Source organism: Fringilla coelebs, assembly GCF_963513975.1.
Source record: "Fringilla coelebs genome assembly, chromosome: 14".
Classification (NCBI taxonomy): Eukaryota; Metazoa; Chordata; class Aves; order Passeriformes; family Fringillidae; genus Fringilla; species Fringilla coelebs.
This window is the reverse complement of record NC_140040.1, coordinates 19,344,865-19,370,673: the sequence shown is the minus strand read 5'-3', so window position 1 is coordinate 19,370,673 and position 25,809 is coordinate 19,344,865. Positions and strand designations below refer to the sequence as shown.

General features: G+C 42.5%; 2 protein-coding genes across 2 annotated transcripts; both read left to right on the top strand.

The window, feature by feature from the left end:
* Positions 1-594: 594 nt before the first annotated feature.
* Positions 595-6,139, top strand: PDCD2L (programmed cell death 2 like). The gene is made up of 7 exons (XM_084215154.1): positions 595-720; positions 828-991; positions 1,120-1,189; positions 2,182-2,633; positions 3,668-3,781; positions 5,364-5,512; positions 5,990-6,139. The coding sequence occupies exons 1-7, from the start codon at positions 610-612 to the stop codon at positions 6,118-6,120; spliced, it is 1,191 nt and encodes a 396-aa protein (XP_084071280.1). The 5' UTR covers positions 595-609; the 3' UTR covers positions 6,121-6,139.
* Positions 6,140-7,505: 1,366 nt separating this feature from the next.
* Positions 7,506-24,933, top strand: UBA2 (ubiquitin like modifier activating enzyme 2). Its single transcript, XM_084215416.1, has 17 exons — positions 7,506-7,655; positions 11,128-11,211; positions 11,478-11,548; positions 12,668-12,732; positions 13,162-13,262; positions 13,408-13,529; positions 14,198-14,265; positions 16,504-16,625; positions 17,406-17,505; positions 18,058-18,218; positions 19,115-19,208; positions 19,300-19,412; positions 19,871-20,026; positions 20,589-20,685; positions 21,225-21,330; positions 22,108-22,244; positions 23,508-24,933. The coding sequence occupies exons 1-17, from the start codon at positions 7,512-7,514 to the stop codon at positions 23,789-23,791; spliced, it is 2,025 nt and encodes a 674-aa protein (XP_084071542.1). The 5' UTR covers positions 7,506-7,511; the 3' UTR covers positions 23,792-24,933.
* Positions 24,934-25,809: the final 876 nt, after the last annotated feature.

The window sequence follows — 25,809 nt, the reverse complement described above, 5'->3', positions numbered from 1 at the left end:
AAGAAACAAACCAAGGCAACTCAGTATCTGTGTGGAATCAGCTCCTGCGGGTAAAGGAGAATTGCGGCAGGGGCAGGTCAGGGGCACCAACTCCTGGAGCAGCACGGAGGAGAGCAGCGAGCCAAAGGAGGAGAAAGAGAGAGCGTGGCCGTGCTTAGCAGGAGGAGCGAGACACTCAGGAACCAATAGAAAAAAGAATACCAACTAATCGGGTAACTACGTACCTTGTAACCAATGGGCATTAATGTCTTAGTTTGCTAAAAGGTGTAAAGAGTGGAAAGTTTGGCCGGTCGTGCTACTCGCTTCGTGGATTTGCCACCCAGTGCCTTTCAGCGCAGAAGTGTGGGTGAATCGGTGCCGGGACCCCGGCAGGGAAAGGCCGGGTCGGAGCCAGCCCCGTGTCCCCCGGGCAGGGAAAGGCCGGGTCGGAGCCAGCCCCGTGTCCCCCGGGCAGGGAAGGGCCGGTCCGGGGCCAGCCCCGTGTCCCCAGGCCGGGAGCGGGGCCGGAGCTGCCGTGAGGGGAACGCAACGGGCGGCGGGCTCGCGCACGGCGGGTGGGGCGGGCTCGCGCACGTCGGGTCGGGCGGGCGCGCGCACGGCGGCAGGGCCATGGCGGGCGGGCCGCCCGTGCTGCTGGGGCTGCGCGACGCCGCCATGGCGGGGTCGGGCCCGACCGGGCCGCTCCCCGCCTGGGCCACCAACAAGCTGGGCGGCACCGCGGTAGGGCTGGGGCGGGGCGGGGCTGAGCTAGCGGGGCCCGGCCGGGGCGCGGGGCGCGCGGCCGCCCCGGCCGGGCCTGAGCGGAGGTGTCGGTGTTGGTGTTGCAGGACTGGGTGCCGGCCGTGCGGGCGGGCCCGCCGCGGTGCGCGCGGTGCGGGCGGGCGCTGCTGCTGCTGGTGCAGGTGTACTGCCCGCTGGAGCGCGGCCCCGCGCACCGCGCGCTCCACGTGTTCGCCTGCGCCGCGCCGCGCTGCTGGGGAGCCGCCCGCAGGTGAGCGCGGACTGCGGGGCGCCTGTCGGTGTTACTGTTATTGTTGGTATTGTTGTGGTTGCTGGTGTTCCTGCCGCTGATCAGTTGTTCCTCTCACCCTGTGTTTCTCTCTGCCCGGCACATCGAAGCTGGAAGGTGCTGCGCTCCCAGTACTCGCAGGCCCAGGATAAACAGAGCCGAGCTGTCAGCGGCAGACAGGTACGGCTCAGCTCTGCCCGGCCGGGCTGGCCGCGGCTGCGGGGACACGCTCTGCAGCGGAGCAGAGCGAGCTGCGCGCCCTGCATCTCCTTCTTTAAATAACCGGGACCTTCTTCCGAAAGCTGCTCTCTGTGATTGTTTCCAGTCACGTTCTGTGGTTGTGTGGAGGAGTAGTGGGCACGGAGTTTTTGTCACTGTATTGTGCTGTTTACTATAAGACAGTTCAAGAGTGTTTAAGCTACTGTTTGTGATCTATGCCAGGCTGGTCCTGCTGTATGGCCAAAAGTGATACTTAATATCCCAGTTAGTTCAGCTGACTAAACTTTATTTTTCAACTTCAAGTGAATTAGCCTATACTGTTTAGGTTTGGATTTTTAACCTGTTTTCTTTGTCTTCTCTTTTAAATTGATCTCTTTAAATTTAACACGATCTTTTGAATTAATGTGACTCAATAATTATTAATATACTTGTGAGAAAAAACTGCTTATTGGCTAAAGCAGGTTGGAAGACTGGGGTGGCACCAAAGTGGTGGAGGTGGGCAGGGTGGGTTTATTCAGCTGGTGCATTTGCAATGTGGAATCTTGGCCTGTGGTAAATGGGCTTTTACTCTGGTTAAATGGTGGTGGTGTTATTATTATTTCCTTCTGTGTTCTGCCCTTTGGGTGGAGAATTCCTGTTGGGTGCAGTGGCTGCTTCAGCTGGAGCTGCCCCTTAGCTGTGCCACAGCCAGGGCATGGCAGCAGGAGGCACCAGGGCCACTCAAAGGGCTGATGAATTCTTGCTCAGATTCTCCAATGTGAGGTAGTTTTGCCATAACTGCTGGTGTGGGAGGTAAACGCGGTGTGTTAGGAAGTACTACGGTGAGGAGAGTAGGTGCAATAACACTTAGCATTTGGTTGAGGTCTCAGTTCTCCCATCTGTGAGAAGCTGAATTTGAAGTGCACAGGGTGGCAGACCTTCCTCTTTTTTTTTTTTTTTTTTTCTATTATCAGCAACAAGAATTGAACTTTGCTGCAAAGGACTGGTGTGAAGATGCAGATGACTGGGGAGCCTGTGATGGAGCAGAGGCTCCTGCATGTGCCTCCCTGGAGCTGCTTGGCCTAAAGGAAGCTGTGAGCAGTGAGGTGGAGTGTGCATCCCAGCTCCAGCAGCTCCACCTGTCTGAGCCTGCCAGTGGCCCAGGTGCCCAGGACACACATCCTGCAGCCAGTGAGGACATGGATGGCCCAGGTGCCCAGGACACACATCCTGCAGCTCACTGTCCATCCAGTGAGGACATGGTGATGGCAATGGCTGGTCCAGCTCCTGTGTTCCAGCCCTTCTACATTAATGTTGTGGATGAGGAAGATTACATGGGATTCCTTGATATGGATCATGCAGATAAGCTACTGAAGGAGTATCAGCAGAGAGAGTGTCTTGATTTGGAACAGATGATGTCACAAAGGTGAGAACAGGTCTGCAGTTCATGGTGAAACTGAAGGAATTGTGTGGTTTCCTGTGTGCTGGCTGAGGATCTCGATGGGACTCTCACTAAACCTGAATTGTCTGGAAGCTCCTTTAGGAACCCCTGGGGTGCTGTGCAGGAAGAACAGAGCAGTGCACCCAGTGCTGCCAAATCTGGAGTCACTCCAAAGTGGTTTTAGCTCAGCTGTTTCTGAGTGACTGAGCAGGGTTCATGGGCCCCAGGTGGTGCACTGCATGGTTATTCTCTGAAACCAGATCTGTGCCAAATGGCATGACTTTATATCATGACATTCCACACTTCTTTCTTTACAGGGCTGAAGCTTTTCTTGCATTTCAGTTGCATTTTTAGGAGTTTCTTTTTTAGGGATTTTGGTTAGAGAGCTGGCTGATGGAAAGACACCTGAAGGTTGAGTAAAGGTTGCTGTAAAAACAGTTGTTGAACGTGGCTACTGAAAATATTTTCTTCAAGAAATATTTAACTTAGGGGTTACAGTGAGGGCTTTTGGCCTCTTTTGCCTGGATTGGGGACAGCACTGGATTTGTTTCTAGCTAAAGCTGCTGTCAACTGCACAATCTGCATAGAAGGCGTTTCAGCAGTAGGGGTCCTGTTGATTTTTGTTGAGCATTATAAAATTGTAGGACTTTAACTATGCTTGATTAAAAATTGAAAAAGACAACATCATAATTTAAGAACCACAAAAATGTTTGAAATGTTATTAGAGGAAGGGGGATTTGATGGTATACAGCAGATAATCTGGTGGATTTGAGTCCCATGTGCTAGTTCAAAACACTAGTAGTTAGTAATTACTTATTAGTAATTGCAAGTCACCAGAAACCAAAGAACTAGAGGCAAAATGTTCACTTGCAATCTCTAACAGGAATTTTCTCTTTACTTGCATATCTTTTTTCAGTGTATTTAGTATAATTTAATGTGAGTTTATAGCAACCATTTCTTATTTAAAATATGTCATATTGTAAACCGTACTGGACAGTTTTTTTCTTGTTTTCATACAGTTTTGCAGGTGAAGATGGTAATGAAAAATATGAGAAGAGTGAAGTCAAAAACTGGGACCACACGTTCCATAAATTCATGAAAAGAATATCTGTATGTCCTGAACAGATTTTAAGGTATGTTGATAATCTGGTTGTAAGAGGGAGATACAAATCATTGGCATGGATGGTTGGTACATGAAAATAAATTCTTAATTTGGGAATGTGTGTATGTTTTAATTTCTTAATTAAAAAAATGCTGCTGTGGAGGCTGTTGCCATGTCTCTGGTCAGCCTTCAGTCCCTGGTTGGGCTTTCTTCATACAAAGTTTAAGTAGATGACAAGCCAAGCAGGATCAGAGACCATGCCTCTGGCTGTGGGAGACTTTAGATGTAAGACCTGGTGAGGAGAGACCCCGAGTGTCTTTGGAGCCTCACTGAAATCCAGGCACAGAGGTTTCCAAGAGACACTGTTGAGGTGGAAGTGTGACACAGTGCTGTGCTGTTGTGATTCATTTCCAAGACTATCTGCTCCTCTGAAATTTTGGAATTTCTAATGTCTGTTCTGCAAGGAATTTCTTGTTTTAAAGCCCCAGAGCTGCAGCTTATTGTGGACTCCCCTCAGCACCCAGCAGTCTTCAGGTCTTGTAAATCTGCTGGTTTTCCTAGAGCAGAAGCAGGTGTAACCTCAGAGTAGCTGCCCTTCCTGAGAGAGGAATTAGTTCTGGATGGGATATAGTGAAGAGTAAGTCATAAACCATTCATAGTACCAGGAAATAGAGGTTTTCATGGATCACACCAGCTGTTCCAGGGAGTCCAGTGCTGCCTGTCTGGTCAGGCTGTCTCAATGTAGTGACAGGGCTTTTGTTCACCAACTTTCCAGTACCAGGTAGAACTAACTGGGCCCTTTTTGATGGGGAGTTAAAAGTGTGAGTGGCTGCTTAGACAGAAAGGAAACATGAGAAACTTTCATTTGTTGTCAGAGATTATACAGGAGATTTTCTAATGCAGAGTGCAAGTAGCATTTTCAGACAGCTTTTCACTGGATCTGTCTCTTTGCAGTGTTGTGCTCTTTGAATTTGCCTTTCCTCTAAAACACCAGCTCTGGTGCTCCCTGGGCTGCCCCTGGTTACAATCTTTCCATAGCCTCCCTTTGCCCTCCCTGGGGACTGTCGGTGTGCTCTTAGACTCCCATTTCCCCTGCCTGCAGAGCACAGAATCTCCTGCTTGGCATTCAGTGGAAGCCATCCTTGGTCTTTGTTTCCTGCTAGCTGTGAAGCTCTGATAGCTCTTACAAATTAACCATCACTTCTGAGCCATAGCTGCAGTGGTTTTGAGACAAGTTTGGGGTTAAATCTTGTTGAATTTTATGTTTTATTGCCACTGTGTAGGATTCCATTTTACAGACAAGAGTAGTTTACTTAATGAAATTATTCTGGTACAACATGTTTTGGAGGTGTCTATTCAAAGCATTTGTCTCCTCTAAATCCAGCTCTTTCCTTAAGATTTTCCAAGCATTTACCTACCAAGTATTTCCCCCTCCCTGTCTTTATATTTTGGTTCATGACTCCTTTGCAGCTTCTGACTCTCAGAAGCAGGTTTTACTTGAAGTATGTTCAGAGATTTCAGCAACTCCTGAACACTGTTGCCAACACATTAAATTTCCCATCAAATTTAGATATTTTAAAAATGATAATTTTCTCCTCCCTGTCTTCTCTCAGATACTCTTGGGGTGGCCAGCCTTTATTCATCACATGTCCTCCAGCCAACCTGGACCAGGGTATTCCAGCCTGCAGTACCTGTGGGAGCAGCAGAGTGTTTGAGTTCCAGCTGATGCCCACGCTGGTCAGCATGCTCCAGAGTGACTCAGGTGCCTGGCTTGGTTGAATCAATATTTCTAGCTGTCTCCTTTTTGGGAGAGTGCAGTGAACTGCAGTTTGGGTTGTTTCCAGCTACACACACGTGCTTAACCACAGTTCAGAGAATCTGCTGTCTCCATTACAGTGGAGATTCCAGTGAGCAAAGAGAGAACTCTTCTTCATGGAGACTCTGATTACAGCTTGAGTTTCTCACTAGTGAATTTTAATAACTGCAGTAGGGATAATTCCATGGCCATGGGAGTATTTGTCTTTATTGCCCCTTAAAGGAGGCCTTTGAAGATAATAAATGCTGTGAGATAAGATTGCAGACATTTAAAATCCCTTTGAAAATTCTGATTTGGCTGCCTTTAAAATGTTTAACATTAGAAAATGCTGTTTACAGAGGAGACTGAAGTCTAGTGGTAAGCACTAGGCCCTGATTATGTCACTTTTCATACCCTTATGTACCTCTGTTGCTTTGTTTTCAGATCTGTCAGTGGAATTTGGAACTGTTATAGTTTACACATGTGAGAGAAGCTGTTGGCCGACAAATCACCAAACCCCTCTTGAAGAATTTATTTTTGTACAAGAAGACCCGGATCAGAGATTATTTAAATAAATTGTATTTCCCTGCATAGATCAAAAGTCTGTTGGGGTGTTTTGGTTTCTTTTACTACAAGTGTGTAATTGCATAAGAGAATTTTCCTCAGATGTGGTGAAAAATTAATTTTGTTTGACAGTATTGTGCTTATTTCCAAGAATAACTGATGGAAATATATTAGCATGCCTCTAAAATGTGGTGGCAAAATTTGCATACTTCAGTTACACATTGAAATGGAGGTGTAGAGATTGTTTCACTGTTCTAGGTACTCTTAGCATTTGGGAAAGAAGTAAAGAAGAAAACCTTTCTCATACACTGTTAGTACCCATCAGCCACACAGAATCAGTTTTTAGAAACTCTTAGCAGTGGAGAACTTAATGCCAGCCTGATTTTAAAAAGCAATTCTGCACTGATTTGACCATGGATTGGAAATTCGTGGGCTGAAGGGCCTTGCTGTCCCTGCAGCTGTCCAGCATGGAGCTTTTCTGTGTTTTTCCAGTGAAGGAAATGTTCCTTTGTGTGCTGAAATGAGCTGTGGCAGTGCCATGGGTTGTGTGGGGAGAAGGTGCAGGGGTGAGTTAACCCTTGTGTTCTCACAGGTACAGAACTGGGGCAGGCTCAGCACCTGCCTCAGTGCAGGGGGATCGTGCAGCTTTGGTTAGAACCATCTGCCTTCTCCTGTGCCCTCCCTGTTGGCTTAGGCTGAACTGCAGTATCTTCACTGACTGAAGGAAAAGTAACTGGAGTTTCCTTAGAGCATTCTGTACAGGTTTAACACTGCAACATAAATTAATGCACTAAAAGTGTGGGTTTAAAATAAGGGGAGGTGGGTAGGAGAGGAAATTACATATGTGAGTGATGGAATGCTGCCAAAACTGGTTTTAAGGAAGAATTGTAGCTTATCACGTCAACTTCTGGGGGCAAGTTAGTTATCTTAGATGAAGTCATAAAAATAAATAAAATAATATAAAAATACATTAGAAATAAATATATTAAAAATATCATAGAATATGCTGAGTTGGAGGGGACCCAGTCTTGGCCGTGCTCAGGACACCCCAGGAATCCTGCCGTATGATTGGGAGCATTTTCCAAATCCTACTTGAGCTCTCTCCATAATAGTATAATATATTTTAAAAATCTTAAACATATAAATATATTAAATATGTATATTTGAACTATAAATGTATTAAGAATTAGCAAAACGAATAAGAATCTGCTGTTGCCCTAGGACTGCGGGGCTCTCTGGCGGCAGCGGGGCTCGAACCCGCGTGTCTCCGGCCCCGCCCCGCCGCGGCTTTCCCGGGCAGCGCGCGGCCCTCCGGGGCGCCAGGGGGCGCTGCGCACGCGCGGGCGGCGCTCTGTCCCGGCGGGCCCGTGAGGAGGCGCGCGGAGCCGCCGCCGTGTCCGTCATGGCGGCGGCGCTGTCGGGGCCGCTGCGCCCCGAGCTGGCCCAGGCCGTGTCCCAGGCGCGGGTCCTCGTGGTGGGGGCCGGCGGCATCGGCTGCGAGCTTCTCAAGAACCTGGTGCTCACCGGCTTCAGCAGCATTTACGTGGTGCGGGTTGATGCCGGGGCGGGGGCCGGGGCTCTCCGGGGCGGGCGGGGGGAGGAGGCCGAGCCCGGGGCCGCGGGTGCCGCTCGGCGGGGCCGGGGTGTCGGCGAGGCCGCTCGGCCGCCGCGGTGCGTGCGCGGTTTCAAAGCGCCCCGGCCCGCCAAAGCCGCCGCGGGACCGCCGGGCCGGGGCGCCACAAAGGGGCCGCGGCCTGCGCGCCATGGCCGCCCCCCTCAGCCCGGGCTCCCGCCGGGCGCGGGAGCTCCTCCTTCCCCCGCCGAGGTCAGGCCGCCTTCCTGGCAAGGCCGAACATCTCCGCGAGCCCGCGGATGGAACCGCCCGGGACACCGCGCTGTGCCGTGCTCGCTGCCCGGCGATATCTTGAAAGTCTTTAGTTCTGCCGAGTGCCGCCTTTGCCCGTGCTGGGGTGAGGGTCCGGGGATGAATCGCAGCGAGGAACCCCCGGCAGAGGTGGACTGTGCTTTCACATCCCGGGCTGTAAACCCGTCAGTGCTGGCGCTTCCCGCGGGCTCGTGCTTTCACTTTTGCTTCCAGATATTAATCGGTGAATGCGTACGGGAAGGGCAGATGTGAGAGGGTAGTAATGAAAAAGAGATGGAGAAATACTGTTGGTGAAACTATGAGTGTGTGGTGTCCAGACCTCTACTGGTTTCTTATTGTTGTAAAGAAGAGCATATGGCTTTACATCCAGCTAGAGCAGAGGTCTGTTTCCTTCAATACCTTTTTGCTAACGTGCCCAGGAGTCACATCTGAGAGTTTTGTGTGACAGGTTGTGAGGAGTTTGGATTTGCAGCCAGACTTGTTGAGCAGAGCAGCTCGTATCTAAAACCACATCAGCTTCTAGAAGAAAACAGTTACTGGTTTGCCTTGTTATTCTTACAGCTTGGGCTTTCCTACTGGAATGCATTTTGAACTTGTAGAATATGTTTAATTCCAAATTTTCCTTTTGGTTTGAGAGCCTGTCCAATTTGAACATTGCACCAGGGAAATAAATAACTGCAGAGGAGTGGAAACATTTTCTGCATTGTTCCTCTCTTTTTTCCCCCCTGCTCTGCTGTCTTGCTTATGTACTCCTGCAGTCCATGATAGCAGAGCTTAAAGCTCCTGATTTTCCAGTTAGTCATTAAGCATAAATCTCATTGAGGTGTGCTTTTTGTTTTCCTTGTTATAGTTTGGGGCTTGGCATTGCCTTTGCAGGCTGCCTGGGGGGACCCCATTAACTTTAATACACGTTGGATCTGCCTTCATATGACAGTATTGCTGGCAGTGTTTCATGCAACACATAAATAATGTTTTGATAACATAGGGAACAGGTGGGTACAAGACAAGGTGAGAGAAAAAGAAGACTTGTTACACAAAGAGGGAATTTGCTATTAGCAGAATAAAGTTCTTTTGTTATCATTTATAATATTGTTGAGAGTTTTCCTCGGTTATTAAATATTAACAAACTTGAATGTCTGAAAATACTTTTTATGAGTAAGTTGTGATTTTTTAAAAATATTAATACTAAAATAAAATCAGCAGTTTTAAATACCAGACAACTAACTAATATATGACTTAATTATAGTGTTGAAAGGCATACCCTTGCCCTATGAATGAAGAAGAAAATAATGTTTTTTCAGATCCAGGTCTAAATTAAGAGCAGGAGTAAATGTTGTTAAGTGATGATGCCTTTTCTTCCAGGTTGCCAGAATGAGAGCAGTGTACTTGTCTTCAGTGTAGTTGTCTTATAAGTGAGCTGCTAAATTCTCATCATTCCTAGCCAGACTGAAGCTTCTGTTGAGATCTAGTGGTCTCAGGTTTTCTCTCTGGAGAACTCTCTTTGCTCCCTTTAATGCTGTAATTCTTGTTCTCAGCAGGAGCTGATGTTGCTTGTCATCCTCTCCAGTTGAAATATTCAAAGCTTTCTGGGTAGTGAAGGTTTTAACAGAGTTTTGCACTTTATTGTTTTCCCTTGAAGTTCTTGGCCTTTCTGGTTTTGGACTAAGCAAGCTGTGTGTCTTTTGAGGAAGGAACAGAGGTAGAAATGTGAATTATGTAAATATTATTTTCATGAAAAGAGACAAGGCCATGGGTAGTTACTGTGACACAGTGGTAGGATTGTTTAACAGTCTCAGCTCTATAATGTATTTTCAAAACGTTGTATCTTTTGTTTTCTCTATATCCACAGGTGCTTTTATTAACTGTTTACATAAAACTCTGTAGCTATTGCAGTTTTTAGTATGTTAAAACTTAGTCCTTCAGTTGAAAACACTCTCTGGAGAAAAGAGGTAGATTAATGCTGGGGTTTGGATCTCTCGTGCAGAGGATGTTCATTGGGTGTGTACTGTGCTTTTTTCATAATTCAGGTTTGGTCAATAAAGTCAGGAGCTTGTGAGAACAGCCTGAGTAGGTCACATTTAAACTTCACACTGCACATTCAGTCTGAGTGCTCTCTGGGTAGCTGAAGATGTTGCTGTGCTGAGTATGTCAGCATTACCTGTGGGAATTTGGGAGAAATATATCTAATATATCTCAGAAATATCTCAGAAAAACTCTCAGTCTCCTCATTAAAATGTTAAGGACAGGAAAAGACTTCTAACAAGAGTTGTTGATCAAAGAATCTTTATTTGCACAAAAAGTAGTGGTAACCAAGCTAGGAATAAATGTCAAAGTTCTAGTTAAATCTTCTTCATTCTTGTGGGGGCTAAAGACACTGGAATTTATGCTGTTCCTGTGTATATGTTAATTAATAGAAGCATTAGGGGAATTGCAGTCATGGCATCCTTTGTGCTCTGTGCTGTATGTTTTTAAACTTTTTGATTGTGTGATTGGATTTCCTTTTTTATAAGTGGACTTTATAATTTGTTAATGTGCACTTAGGCAGTTAGTCCTGGGGACAGGCACTTTTAAAAGCTTTTGCCCTGCAGTGTGTGTGTAAGATGGCTGTGCAGCCCTTGATTCACTGATTCAGGTGCTCAAAGCCATGCTCTGTAAAGAAGAAGGACCAGTTGGTTTGGAGCAGCCTTTCCTGGGCCTGGGGGAAGCAGGAGCCAGGACCCAGGGTGGGTGGTGCAGGGAGGGGCTGGCTGGACCTGTCTGATGGATTTCTGCATTTCCCACCTGAGCTTGTGCTGTGCTCCTCAGGAATTGCTGCTGAAATCTTCATCCTGTGCAAGCAGGGCCATCGGTGTTGAGTTTCTGCTCACTGTGTGGGGGTGCATGTTCAGCAGGGCTCTCTGCAGAAGGTTTGTTCTCCTGTAGCCCTGCACTTCTGTCATGGTCCCCTGTCAGCAGCCATAGGTGACCACTTGTGCCTCCAGTTGTTGTAGGTCTGATGGGACACCTGAAGGGTCTGAGAAGGGGTCTGTAAAGTTTCTGCATTTTGGCCTGTTGTCTTTTCCTCAAACTGTGCTAATGGTTTTGGTTCTTTTTTTTCCTATGAAAGTGAAATGCCTCTCTTGTGTGTTTATAGATTGATTTGGATACTATTGATGTCAGCAATCTCAACAGACAGTTTCTGTTTCAGAAGAAACATGTTGGAAGATCAAAATCACAGGTGAGGACAAAGTCAAAGCTCAAGCCTCATTACTCAGTATTATTTTATGGATAGTGTTAGAAACATGTCACAATTTAGTTTCTGCTGGGAGGAGGTAAGTGTTGGTTGGCTGATCATGGCTATCCACAGCATTTCATTATTAAAGTATTTAAATCTCTTAAGGTAGTCAACTTACTCGATACACAGCGGTATCAAGTCTGTCTTTCAGAAGGAAGGAAGAAATAATAAGTTTTTTTTGTTTTCTTTTTTTTTTGTTTTGTTTCTAGGTTGCCAAGGAAAGCGTGTTACAGTTTTGTCCAGAAGCTAATATTATAGCTTACCATGATAGCATCATGAAGTATGTTTGGTTTTAAGCTCTAATTACATGTTTGATTTGCAAGTACTGTGTTATTTAATGCTACAATGGTGTGCTTTAAGGTATTTTACAAAGCTTCCCCAGTAAGGAGAAATAGCTGTAAATGTGAACTACCATGCACTTGAGTGGGAGTGTGGCTTTTGCATGGGTTTTAAGCTCTGGTAGTAAGCTGTAGTAATTTGTTTGTGTCTGTTTTTCATTTTATTGGCAACATTTGCCATATGAGTTTCTACTCTGTAAGGATGTCCTGATGTCTTGAGCAGTAATTAAATTAAGAGACATGTGAATCTTGAGTCTGTGATTAACAAAATTAGGTCCTCTGTGTGTGTGTAGGTAACTGTCATTTATAGACACCCCAAGCTATTGAAATTTAGTCTTTATGATCTGCAACCAATGAATAGAGTACAAGATTATGTAGGGTTCCATTAGCTGTTCCCCATGTTTAACTTGCCCCAGTTTCTAAAAAAATTATTATTCTGTACCATGGGTGTTTGAACTCTGATGTTGCTGTTAGCCAGTGAAACACTGACTCACTGCTTCCTTCTTCTGAAACTGTTAATCCTGTTTCCTCTTTTCTCTCTCTTCTTCTCCACTTTCTTCTTTAAGTCAGAAAAATGCAACATAAAGATAACTGAAGTGTCAGGATTTAAGGTCCCATGTGTTGGCTCCTCAGGGTATGGCCACAGTCAAACCAGTGGAGCTATCACAGCACAATGAATTATGCACAGTCTGATGAGCTGTGGTAATTACAGTGTGCATGTTTTAGCTACAGCTGATGGTTTTTAAGGTCAGTTACCACAGCTCAGCCAATTTACTCATTAGGTCAGAGTAGTTTAATCACTTTCCCTTGTCTGCCCATTTCATTGGTCAAATTAGTACTAATTGCAGTAGCTTCCTTCCAGCAGCATAAAATTCATGCTTTCACCCAGCTTTGAAGGGGGCAGAAGACAAATGGGGCAGTTAAGGGGTAGCTTAATTTATAAATGTGTAAGATGTGTAATTTATCACAGGAATATTGGTTGCATGTGTAGAGTTTCTGTTGTGCAGTAATAACCAACAGCTTGGATGTGCCATTTGAAATGTTGTTTTTGTTTTCCATAGCCCTGACTATAACGTAGAGTTCTTCCGCCAGTTTACGTTGGTTATGAATGCTCTGGATAACAGAGGTGAAGTTTTCACTATGATTTTATGTTGCACATGTTACTTGTTATTTGCTGCAGTGTCCTTTGAATAACAAGTATCCTAACCCATTTGCACCTGCACTAAGCCTCGTGTGCTTTGCTAGAGGCTTGAAGGGGTGGTTAGTGCTTCTGCAGGTGTTCTGAAAGGAAATGTGCACTGCTCATTCTGCTTTGTGGGAACTGCTGGGTACTGTGGGTGCAGGGTAGCTTTAGTCAGCTGAGTTTGCTGTGTTTGTTAATGTCCATGTATCTTGTGAGAATGGGAAACTGGGCTTTGTGAAAATGCTGTAGTGCTCTATAGAAACAAGGTATAGTAAAGATAAGTGCATAGGATGCTAGTTTGAATTTGGAGAAGGAAAACATATTTTTTCTTAACTATTCAAATTTTTTCTTTAAAACCCTCTCGATTTGCAGCTGCTCGTAACCATGTGAACAGGATGTGTCTGGCTGCTGATATTCCTCTTATAGAGAGTGGAACTGCAGGCTACCTTGGACAAGTAACTGTTATCAAAAAGGTTAGGTGGGGTGTCACTCTTGTCAATGGCTATTTTAGACAACAGGGAGTGGGTGTTTGGAGATAGAGTTACAGTTCATCTGTTAATAGCCCAAATGATCAGTAGCCTTCTCAGAGTGACAAGTAAATGCTTCATTTTTCACCAGGGAGTGACAGAATGTTATGAATGTCAGCCTAAACCAACTCAGAAAACTTTCCCAGGCTGCACCATCCGAAATACGCCCTCGGAGCCTATCCATTGCATTGTGTGGGCCAAGTATTTGTTCAAGTAAGTGACTTTTTTAAAGAAACAGGTACTATGGGTCATTCTTTTGGTTTCTAAACATACAAAGAAAGAAATAAAATTGACACACTTTAAAAAAAAATAATTATCATGGATTTTAAATTCATTTTAAATTGATTTAGGTAGGTTATGGTGAAAACCTCCAGTTCTTTGACCTGGGTGCTGGGGTGGTTATAAAGGTGGAACGTTGATTAGTATTTGGGCCTTGCTCTAGTAGCACAAAAAATCTGGCAGAGTAGTTTGGCATAGCAGTGTAGGTTGAGGTTACTTTATTCTTCATCTTTGTATGAAGTAAGCACATTTTTCAGTTTAATGCATGTTTTAACAAGTTTGTTGGAATCTTGGATATCCCATAGGTTCTAAAAATGCATTTAGTATTGCAGTGTAAATATTAGGCTGAATATTGGGTGAGCTACTGAGTGAGTTATACAGAAAACTGTTTTGCTGAATTCATTTTTGTGTTGGGCATTTTGTGTTGCCCGTGTTAAGTCCATGTGTGATGAATCCCAGCATTTTAAAAAGCAATGTATGAAGTGGCAGTCTGTCTGAAAGCAAGAATCATAAAATGAAAGTATATCCATTAGCAAATATATGAGTCTTTAACCACGTATGCTAAAATTCTGGTCTTCTTGTTGTTCTTAATTATTATATAGCCAGTTGTTTGGAGAAGAAGATGCTGATCAAGAAGTCTCTCCTGACAGAGCTGATCCTGAAGCTGCCTGTGAGTATGATATAAGCTGGTAGTTTACCCTGTTACTGAAATGTTACGTTTCAGAGATTATGACTCCTTTCTGTACATTTCTTAAGGTTAGAGAGTTCAACTCAATTTTCTTTAAAGAAGATTCCGTTTCTGGCCTCTGGGAGGCTTGGATTTTGTACAGAGTACTGAGTGATATTTGTAGTCACTCTGCATTTCCCACTCCTAGCTGAGAGTTCACAAGAACTTCAGGAATTGTGTTTGAGCTCTTCTAGCCTGCAACACTTCAGCATTAATCTACATAGGAAATATGTCCATTTTGAGTGATATTTTTATAGCTATTCAGTATTTTTCTGTAAGGACAGTTATCATAGTTACTATGAGGTGAATAAGCATCATTGTTGGTTGCTTCTTTTGGATCCTTTGATAGATGAATGGACTTGGGAGGGGGAGCTTAGAGGATCCTCCGACTCTTCAAATTCTTTGAACATCAGATAGTGATCACTGGACAGGTTGTTCCTACAGGAAGTGCAGAATGAAATAGGTGAGTCTTAACAAGAGTGGCAATATAAAGTCACTTAAAACAATGGCTGAAGTAGTTGACAGGTAGCAAATGCAATGCCACTTATTTAAGTAAAAACAGCAGGGCAGTTACAGGAGTGCTGAGCTGGAGCCTGGTGTCTGCAGTGACACACTGCCCACGGTCAGGGTGCTGTGGTCACCAGGGGTGGCAGTGTCCCTGTTTGACCCCAGCGGGCAGCTCAGCACTGCACAGCCCTCGCTCACTGCCCTGCCCAGAGCAGGGAGGACCACACAAAAAGTGAACCTCACAGGCTGGGATAAGAGCAGCTAATAATGGAAACAAATGTGTAATACTATTGATCACAACTGGAATAAAGAGAGGGGGAAAAAAACTCAAGACAAACAACTGCCCGCTGGCCAGTGGATGCTCAGCCAGTCCCCAGGCAGAGATCAGCCCCTCCCAGCCAACTCCCCCAGTTTATGTGCTGAGTAGGATGTTCTGAGGTCTGGAATATCCCTGTGGCCGGTTCAGGTCAGCTGTCCTGGCTCTGCTCCCTCCCAGCTCCTTGTGCTCCTGCTCTCTGGCAGAGCACAGGAAACTGGAAAGTCCTGAACTTGGAGTAACCTCTTGGCAACAGCTGAAACATCAGCTTGTTACCAACATTATCTCGTGCAGAATCCAAAACACAGCACCAGACCACCTACTAGAAAGAAAATTAACTCTCCCCAGCGCAAACCAGGACATCCAGGGAAGAGTTAATGCAACATTTGTAAGGGAAGTCGTGCCCAGCAGGGCTCTCTGGGTCTGTGGAAGGAATCAGCAAGCCTGTGTAGAGTGTGTCTGGTTTAAGCTGTTCTGAATGTCTAGGGGGCAGATCCAAAAACTGTTGAATGGAACCTGAGGGACATAAGCAGCCGAAGGGACAAAAAAGGCTGAAGATCCTGAAGTGGGTAAACTACTTAAATGATCAAGGTAAATGGTGATTAGAGGAGTCACAGATGGGAGATGTGTGCTGTTCAGCACAGATGATAGGCAAAGTCACTGAGAGTCAAAAAGATGAGAACTAACTTCAAAAAGTAGTAGAAAACTTTGCAATACAGGATGACTGGGCAGTGATAGATGAGGCAGATAAGTATGAAATAATGCAAATGATGCATTGGTGAAAGAGGGGAAGCATTCCCAAATTTACACATAAAGTGATGGTCTCTGAGTTGATATTTCTCATTTAGTTGAGATGTTAATAAATAGTTCTATGAAAACATCAACCTGATTATTAGAAATCATGATAGCAGTTGTTGGATGTGACTGGGAAAGAAAGAAAATTATTAGCATCTTCATAGAGAATTTTTTTGTTTAAAAAGAACCAGAGATAGGAAACTGATTTTTTTTTTTTGTTTGTTTTGAAAACCCAACCAAACCAAGACTCTTTAGCCAGAAAAGAGACTGCTAAAAGAGGGTGGTAAGACATTTCTGAAGTACGAACATTATGTGGACAAAATTAGTGGGAAACAATTGTTCATTGTTTCTGCCAATAAAGGAGTTGGATGATACCACGTTAAGTCAGTGAGTTGCAGTTTCAGAGGCAAAAAGGAACAAGCACACTGTGCCTAATTCAGTTTTTGTTGGGTGCAATAAAACCATTTTATGCTCCCTGCATTTTTTGGTAATTGACTCTGGGATGGGGTTTTTTTTTTATTTTATTTTTATTTTTTTAATATTGGTTATCCCTTTGTTAATAGGGGAGCCAGCAGAAGCCGAAGCCAGAGCACTAGCATCCAATGAAGATGGTGAAATTAAACGTGTTTCAACTAAGGAGTGGGCTAAATCCACTGGCTTTGATCCAGTTAAACTTTTTACTAAGGTATCTTCTTTACCTCAAATAAATGTCTTTATTTGAAATGCATCAGGTTCTGTAAAGTTAAATCAAACTTGAGCTTGCACATTTAATGCTAGCCATCAATTATGTGATCGTGTTGTGACATCCACCAGTTTTTCTGTTGTGTTGGTCTCTTGCAACATTTGGTTCTTTTAAGGATTCCATCTGCATCTGTGGAGATGGCTGCAGCAGCCTGGCCCTCTGTTCAGACAAAACTCCATTGAATTACTTTTAATGGGAAAGGATCTGTTTGACCTCTGGAATTGCACTGGGTGTAATCAGAACCAATCTGAGGACCTAAGTTATCAGTCTTCTGTGCATTATCAGGCTCTTGCATTAGAAAAGACAAACTGATTTAGGAGTTTTTGTTCTAAATAGTTACTGACAGTGGATAAATAGAGGAAATGAACTTCAATGTAATGTTCATAGGTAGCAATAACTTTTCTTTGGAAGTTCATTGGCATGTTCATTCACTTGTCTCAGAGAGGGCATGCAAAGAACTGTAGGGATGGCTTCAGTGGACAAGGTAAACCACTGTTTGAACTACTGTTTCTTGATTTTTCACTTTACTCCTCCCCAGGTTAATCAGAGCTGTATCTGCTCTATGCAATGAGTGTTAGAGAGTAGTGAATAAGATTGTAGAATCTGGTTTTATGTAGTTGAAAATACTGTCAAGGAGAAAATCCAAAACCTCATCAGTGTAATGCTGATTTTTCAGTGTCTTTTTTCCCTCCTTTCATTTGATTTTTTTTTTCATGGTTCCAGCTTTTCAAAGATGACATTAGATATCTGCTGACAATGGATAAGCTGTGGAGGAAAAGAAAGCCTCCAGTGCCACTGGACTGGGCTGAGGTACAAAAGCAAGGTAACTGTCCCTCCTCCTACTGTACATTTGTAAATAATACCTGCTGTTTATTAATGCATCTCTGTGATATGTACATTTTTTTTTACTGCCAAAGTTGAGATCTGATTATGAACATATTAGTTATTTACACTTCCTGAAGATTTCAAATTTTTCTCTGTATAGACAACACTTTCTCTAAGACTGTTTTGCAGTTGTTGTTTTTGATGCTCAGTATTGGCTGTAGAAAATACACATTTAACAAAATTATGTCAGCTTATTCTAGGACACCTTACCATAAGCACTTACCTCATAAGATTTATCTCTGCAAGTTGTTTGGTTGAAAATTTACATTTGCTGTAATTTTTGTGTACTTAGGTGACTGATATCATAGCTGTAGTTGCAGTTTTAAATGCAGATTTGTTATAAAATGTTTGGGCTACTCTAGCTTAAGGATATTGTTCTTCAATTTAGAAAATACTGAATTCTGCTGAAATTGGAAAGTTATTTGAGAGAACTTCTGTGGAACTTACAAATATTCCTGGTCTTTTTTTTTTTTTCTCTTTTTCACCACAGAGCAAAACATACCTGACCAGCAGAATGAGAGCTCTGCAGTGCTGAAGGATCAGCAGGTTCTCAATGTCAGGAGCTATGCAGACCTGTTTTCAAAGAGTGTTAAAACCCTGAGTCTTCACCTGGCTCAGAAGGCTGATGGAGAAGCACTTATATGGGATAAGGTTAGTTTGCCATGTATGAACTCTACATGTGTAATGCAGCTATTAGTTGGGTTTATTCAGTGTCCTTCAAAAGTGATAGTACTTAACACAAAACTATCTGGCCCCTTATGGAAACAGTTTCCTTATGTAAACAAATACATTCTTCTACATTCTAAACGTGAGGGTAGGGATTAACTGCTGTGCTGTGAATATCTTAGTTCACCAAATTCTCCAGCTCATAAAAGCACAAATTCACAAGTATTTGTCGTGTTGTGATTTTTGAACATATTTAAATAATGCAGTTTCATTTTTCCCTTCTTCTCTGTTTCTAATATGTGCTCTTAGCCAGGTGTCAGTAGCTGGGGATTTACTGAGGTTATGAGCAATCAGCTGATCATGGATGTGCAATACAAGTTCTGTTAAAGTGCACAAAAATTTTCTCTTTTATCACCACACACAGTATCACTTCCAGTCAGTTATAATTTGGCATAAGAAAAAGTAGTCTATAAATGGGGGGGGGCAAAATAATAAAATATTACTATGACCAATAGTACAAATACTTCTCACTGAAACACCCAGTGTTTGAAACTGATTCACAGTTAAAATTCAATGTTGAAAATGTTTGAAACATTGTAAGACTTAGGATTTAAACATTTTTATAATGTACAAGGCATTTTGTTAGTACAGATATACTAATTTGCTACTAAAATACATGTTTAGAATCTGTAGTTAGGATTTAAAGTGCTACTGCTCTGAGTACACCATGTGAAAGAGGAAGTATATTGACTTTGAAATGGAATTTTATAGGGTTTTTTTTTTTCTAATTCTGGTTTAAAGGTTTTAGGAACCATGTGTAGCAGATTCTTTCCAATGAGTAATCTGATTTTTAAATGCTTTTTGTATTAACTTCTTTTTAGGATGACCCTTCTGCCATGGATTTCGTCACTGCTGCTGCAAACCTCAGGATGCATGTTTTTGGAATGAATATGAAGAGCAGATTTGATATCAAGTGTAAGGATAAAATGGAACGTTGTTTTATTTAAATTACAATCTTCTTGTTTTCTTCTGCTGTTAAAAATCTGCATACTGGTTTGTTTTGCAGCAATGGCAGGAAATATTATCCCAGCTATAGCTACTACCAATGCAGTGATAGCTGGGCTGATCGTGCTGGAGGGTTTGAAGATTTTATCGGGGAAAATAGATCAGTGTAGAACGGTAAGTGAGAATAAAATGCTTTTGCTTTCCTGCTATTTATTATTTGTTTAAAAGTTACATTTAACATTTTTTCACTATTGTGTAGTTTTACTGTCCCTCACTTGTTGCTTCAGTAGATTCTGAATATGCTGGGAACTTTGAGTCACAGTGAAAAGAAAAGTGCAGGTCTGAAGGACCAATAAATTCCTGTGAATTAATAAAAATTTACTGCTGGATAGGAGAGGGAGCCAGGCTGCCATCACTTGCAGTGTGGCTGTTTGGTGTTAGAGCTGTTGGCAGGAGCTGCTCAGTCAGCAAGGGCTGCGCTGGGCCTGTGAGACTCCTGCTCAGCAGGCACAGCAGAGAGGATTAGGAGACAGGACAGCCTGTCAGACCAGGACAAGAAAGCTGCAGGAAAACAGGCTTTAGACATGCTGATAATTACAGAATAACCTGATTTCCTCTTCTCTGTCCTCAAGATTTTTCTGAACAAGCAGCCAAATCCCAGGAAGAAGCTATTGGTTCCTTGTGCATTGGATCCACCAAATCCCAATTGTTATGTATGTGCAAGTAAGCCAGAAGTGACTGTGAAACTTAACACACACAAAGTTACTGTGTTGACACTTCAGGATAAGGTAAATCTTGAGCTACAGTTACAGCTTTCATTTCAAATCTAATACTGTAAAATCTTAGATATTTGCTGTAGTATATTATACAATATATACAGTATATTTTGACCTAGCATCTCCTGTTTATATTTACTCTACGTTTCTCTCAGCTACAATAAGAGCTGGTTAGCCAATATGCTTCTTGCCCATGTGTGTTGTGTGTCTTGTGAAAGAAGGTTGTGTTTTGTAAATTTTGGTGGTTTTAAAGCCTATTCATACGTGAGAGCAAAAAAACGAAATTTGCATTTCAGTTGAAAGTTCAGTAGCTACATTACAGTTGTGGTCACAATTGATTTGTAATTCTGTCATTTTTATGAAGTATTCTAAAAAATTTTCTAGCTTATGGGAACCAGTAAGTATCAGACTTCAAAAATATAACAGTTTTGTTTGTGGAAGTGAGCAAAAAAGTATAGCCTTTCAGTAGATCCCTGAAAATGAGCCAGAATAATCAACATAATTCAGGGTTCTTTTCTTAATAAATATTTTTAAGTCAGAGATTTAATATATTTTAATATATTTGTTTTTTCAGATACTGAAAGAAAAATTTGCTATGGTAGCACCAGATGTACAAATAGATGATGGAAAGGGAACTATCCTGATCTCTTCAGAAGAAGGTGAAACAGAAGGTATGTATGCTCCTGGGGGTCTGGGATAAGAGTACATAAACCCTTGGGAGAGACTACAGAGTAGATATGTAGCAGATGTTGCAGTGCTCACCCTGTGGACTAATGTTTGAAGAGGACTGGGTTTGTGAGTGTTTGGAGTGGCTTGAGGACAGCCAGGGCTATTGTGAGCAAGCTGCATGTGCAGCTCAGCTTTCCTGCACAAAGCACTGCTCAGCACGTCGGGATTCCTTTCAGGAACAGGTACCCCTGCATTTGCTGGCTCGTAGGTGCTGCTCTGTTCATGATGCCAGAAGGTATCTCCAAAATATTCCCAAATGCAGTTATTGTGAAGTGCTTGAATGGGATGGCATGAGGAGTAAATAAATCAAACATCATAAGTAGCTTTAATAGGCTCAAGTGTCAGCTTTTAATTTAAATATAGCTAATGCATGTTAATCTTTGTTCCTACATAAAAGTTCTGGAGTACTCCTTTCTTATTCAGGTGTAAAGATCTTTCTATAAATAGCTCTGTAAACTGCAGGTTTTTACTGTTTTTGTAGCAAATAACCACAGGAAATTATCAGACTTTGGAATTCGAAATGGCAGTCGACTACAAGCAGATGATTTCCTCCAGGACTATACTCTGTTAATCAATGTGCTTCACAGGTAAGGATTCTGAAATAAAGATGTTTTGTGTATATACATAGAATGGTTCCACAGGGAAGTTTTCACTCACAATTTAAATACATGAACAAAGTTCAGAGATGAAGCTGCTGAAAGGAAAAATAGAGGCAAAAGAGGAATGGTTATTTTTTATGAAATTGCAGTTTAAGGGGTTTTGTTTGGTTTGGTTTTGTGTCTTTTTTGTTGTCTTGATTTGTTGTGGTTCTGTTTTTTATAACAATAACTGAAAGAGGTTTATTTCAGTAATTTGTTGTTACACAACATAAGAATACATTGCAAAAACAAATTAACCTTTGAGGCAACCAACAAGCAAGAAACTGGCATTTAAAAAAAAAACCTAAAATTTAGAAAGGCAAGAAAACCCCAGCCTGCCAGGATAATAGATGCTGTGCTTGACTACCTGTGTTCAGAAGTCCCTCTGAACTCGCTGGGGTGTGTATTTAACCCTGGGGAAGTAACAGAAACTCACACTGCATGTTCAGTGGGAGGAGGGCTGTGCTGTTAAGGAAGAAAGGTAAGCTCAGGCAATGGTTTTTCTGATTCCTAAGCATTTGGTGTTGGTAGCACTGGGTGGAACAGTGTTTAGAAATAGACAAAGCATAAATTATAAAAGAGGACTGAACAGATTTTCCTCTTTTTCTGTATATTTTCTCATTTTGTCACAGTTGCAGGGTGCTCTAATACTTGAATGGGTTGTTTTTGTGTAAAAGACAGGATTTTCTTTTCTGGCTGTTTAAAAGCATGTGTATTTTTCTGCAGTGAAGACCTAGAAAAAGATGTAGAATTTGAAGTTGTTGGTGATACCCCTGAAAGAATTGGCCCTAAACCATCAGAACCAACATCCAGGAACATTAGCAATGGTAGTGATGATGGAGCACAACCCTCAACATCAACAGGTAATCAACAGTAATCAATATTAAACAAACAAAAGTCTTTTTCTAGTGCAGTCCAGTTAAAGTTGTCTTCAGTTGTGTGATTGAACTTTGCCAATGCACAGCAAAAGGCATTTAAGTTGCCTCTCTGTATAACTAATTCTAAATAGAAAAATGCACATTTACAATTTTTACAAAGAGCACAAAAGGCACAGAAATTTATGGTACATACACTTTGAAATTGTTTTTTTTCCTGGTGTTTCTTTGCCTGTCAGATACGTGCACAGATTTAAGACACAAAGTGTGTAGTCCCTTCCCTCCTGTTTGAGGGAAAATTAAATTTTAAGAATATTGCTAAAATTTCCTCCAAATTGTATTAAAAATTGCATAATTTAACATAACTAACAAGTTTTTACAGTGAATTTGTGTTTAAAACCAAACAAAATCCACTAGATGTCTTGAAAGTTTTCATTTGGTTCTCCCCTTCTCCATACTATCCATTGTTATCCTTTAGCTCTGTAAGTGGACTCACCTTTCCACTTCTCCCTGTCTTTGAGACTTCTCTCTCCTGTAAAGTGGCCTCCCCTGGAGTTCTGCTGAGTGCAGTAGGGAAAGGAGAGGCTGCTCTAGAGCTTGCTGTGTGCAAAACTTCTTTTCCCAGCTAACTGCTGCAGACAGCAGCAATTCTTCTGCTCTGCACATGCAAAAAAAGTCATGCTAACTAATGCATTCCCATATTTTTGGCTTATTGCAGTATTTTCCACACCTGTAGGGAAGAAGGAATACCAGGGTGAAAACCATATTTTACAGTAATTTCAGGCACATTTAAGATACTCTTGTGTGGATGTGACAGTCTGGTCAGAGAGAGAAAGCTGGATGAGCTTTCCCATGAATTGGTCTGAGGGATCTAGAGAGAAAGAATTGTAAACAATCTGCAGATGGTTTTTAACAAGCTGTTTTCCCATAAGGATGTTTACCAAAAGGGTGGTTTCTTAATTAACCAATGGTAATGGTGTTTTGATTAAGGGACCAATCAGGTCCACCTGTAGTGAACTAGAGTATAAAAAGCAATGGGTTCCTAATGAAATTATTGTTAACCTTCTGAGAATGCCTGGAGTGTGTCACTTGTTTATCCGTGCCATTTCTGACTCAACGGTGACACTCTTGCAGGTGCATGGCAAAGAATGTGGATAAAGAATGCTCCAATTTTTAATGTAGGAAAACTGGTTTGAGAGTAGACTGCATCCATTGCAGGATCCATTTGAATCCCAGCCACCTCTTTTGCAGCTCCAGAGCAGGAAGATGTGGTGATTGTTGACTCTGAGGACGAAGGCACCTCCAGCAACGCTGCCGATGCGGAGAGCAGGAGCCGCAAGAGGAAGCTGGAGAAGGGCTGTGAGTGCGGGGGGGCCAAGAGATCTCGTGCTGAGCAGGAGCAGGACGACCTCATGATCGTGGAGTCCGAGGATGAGGGGGCTGCCAGCAGCCTGGGGGAGGAGGAGAACAGGAGCCACAAGAGGAAACTTGAAGAGAAAGGGTGCGAGTGCGTCGGGGCGAAGAGCGTGTGCTGAGCTAAGAGCAAGATGAAGAGCATTTGGGGGAACCTCCAAAGGCCCCTTGGCAAAGTGATTCACATAATGTCATACTGTAACAGCAGATTGTGCTGGGTTGTGAAAAATGTCCAGAACTAGACTAACTCTAAGGCCTTGGTCCAAAGTGGATACCAAATCGCTGGCTTAAATAATTTGTGTCCGTTTCTCTTGATAGTAAAGCTCTCGTATCAGTAGACTCAGAAAGGTTTTTCTGTGTTCCATATATTAAATGTAGTGAAAACATAATCTATGAATACCTACAGATAAATATTTACCTAAACATGAAAACAGCATGGTATTTTTGTGTAAATTCCTTTTAGGTATTATCCAACAGGACAAAAAAACCCTACTTTTGTTTAGTGAAAGGGCCATCACCAGATGCCCACATTTTAAGCATCTACATTTTTTATTTTTCAGTGATTACCTTTTAAGTTTTCCAGCAGTGGCCTGCCTGCACATTTGCTTATCCCTTTCTGAGGCCGTGTTGCAAGTGTGACTCTTCCACCTCCAGCATTCACAAAATCACAGATGCTTGAAGAATAACATTTTTAGCCTAGTCCTAAACATTTTTCACACCCTGAACAAGAAACTCCAACAAAGCAAATTAGTGCCACGTTCTAACAGTGTTCTTAAACATCAGCTGGCACTATGTACATTACTGTAAAACTGTTAATTTACTCCAGTTTTTCAGCTCGTACTGCCTGGTATGTCAATGTAAGAAGCAAATTTTTGTGTATTGTTACAGTTTCAGGTTATTTATATTTGATGTTTTGTAAACTCAGATACTACTACTATACTGTACATCTGATGGACCAAATAAATAACATCTGAAATACTTGCTATATTTGCTTGCACAGTCCAAAATTATGCTGACTTATGGGATTTTACAATGTATAGCCTTCAAAAATTACTGTATTATTTCCATTTTTCTAAACATAACCTAGTAGTACAGAACTTAAGCTTCACTTGTTTGAGGTGAAAGGGGAATTTTTTTAATAAAACTTTTGTGAATGTTTTTTTTTCTTGGACAATCAATTATTGGGCTCTTTAGCTGCATCAGTTGCACCACCACACACACACTGTCACCACCTCATGCCTTCAGAAGGAAGAAAGCTCTGATTTTTATACATTACACTTTGTGTGTAGGACAAAAATGTCATGTTTAGAATCAGTGTCTTAAATCCTACTGCATTTGTGTTGGTAACTCTCAAAACTCTCACGGTTGGTTTTCAAAACACATTAATTCGCCATTTCTGTCACTGTACCAAAAGAAGCTCCCACTTTTGTGCCAGGGAGCCAAAACTGCTCCCAGTCCTAGGTGAGTGTGCAGTGGGCCTTACAGAGCACTGCAGTTGGGCAGCAAGGTTTAGTCTGTTACCGTTTGCAGACTGTGTGAATTGCAAAGCAAATGTGAGTTTTACAGGAGAATGTTAAAAAAACAAAGGCCAGCTCATCATTGTGTTAAAATTGCCAATGCTATGCAAAACAGCTTCTACAAGGCAATTAATGTTTTATTTCTTCTTTTAGGCAGTTACAGTCATATGCAGTGGCTTGTTTGGAGCCGTAATAGCTCAGACTGAAATCCTTTTGAGTGTGTTGCTGCTAGGCTGGCAGGAGTGAAGACTGAGGTGAAGGTATAAATAAGGTGTTAGAGAAAGGATTGCAGTGCTACAGTGGAAAACTTCTTGCCATAAACAGCTGAAGCATGAGAATTTAATGTCTAATGACATCTTCCAAAAATTAAGGCTGACATATTTTGGGTTTAAGCTTTATTAAAAATAAAATTACTGCTTTATTTCACTTTCTAAGTTTTTTTAAAACACCAGTAGAGGGAGGGTATAATCCTGGTAACCTGGTTTTACTGAAGTTGAGAGTGTGAGTTGGAAGTTGAGTGGAGTATGAGCTGGACTGAAATGTCACCGACAGATTCAAGGGTGAAATAAAGCAGGGGGGTTCTGTTCTGTCTCCCTGGCTGCTCCTCAAGTTATAACTTGTTT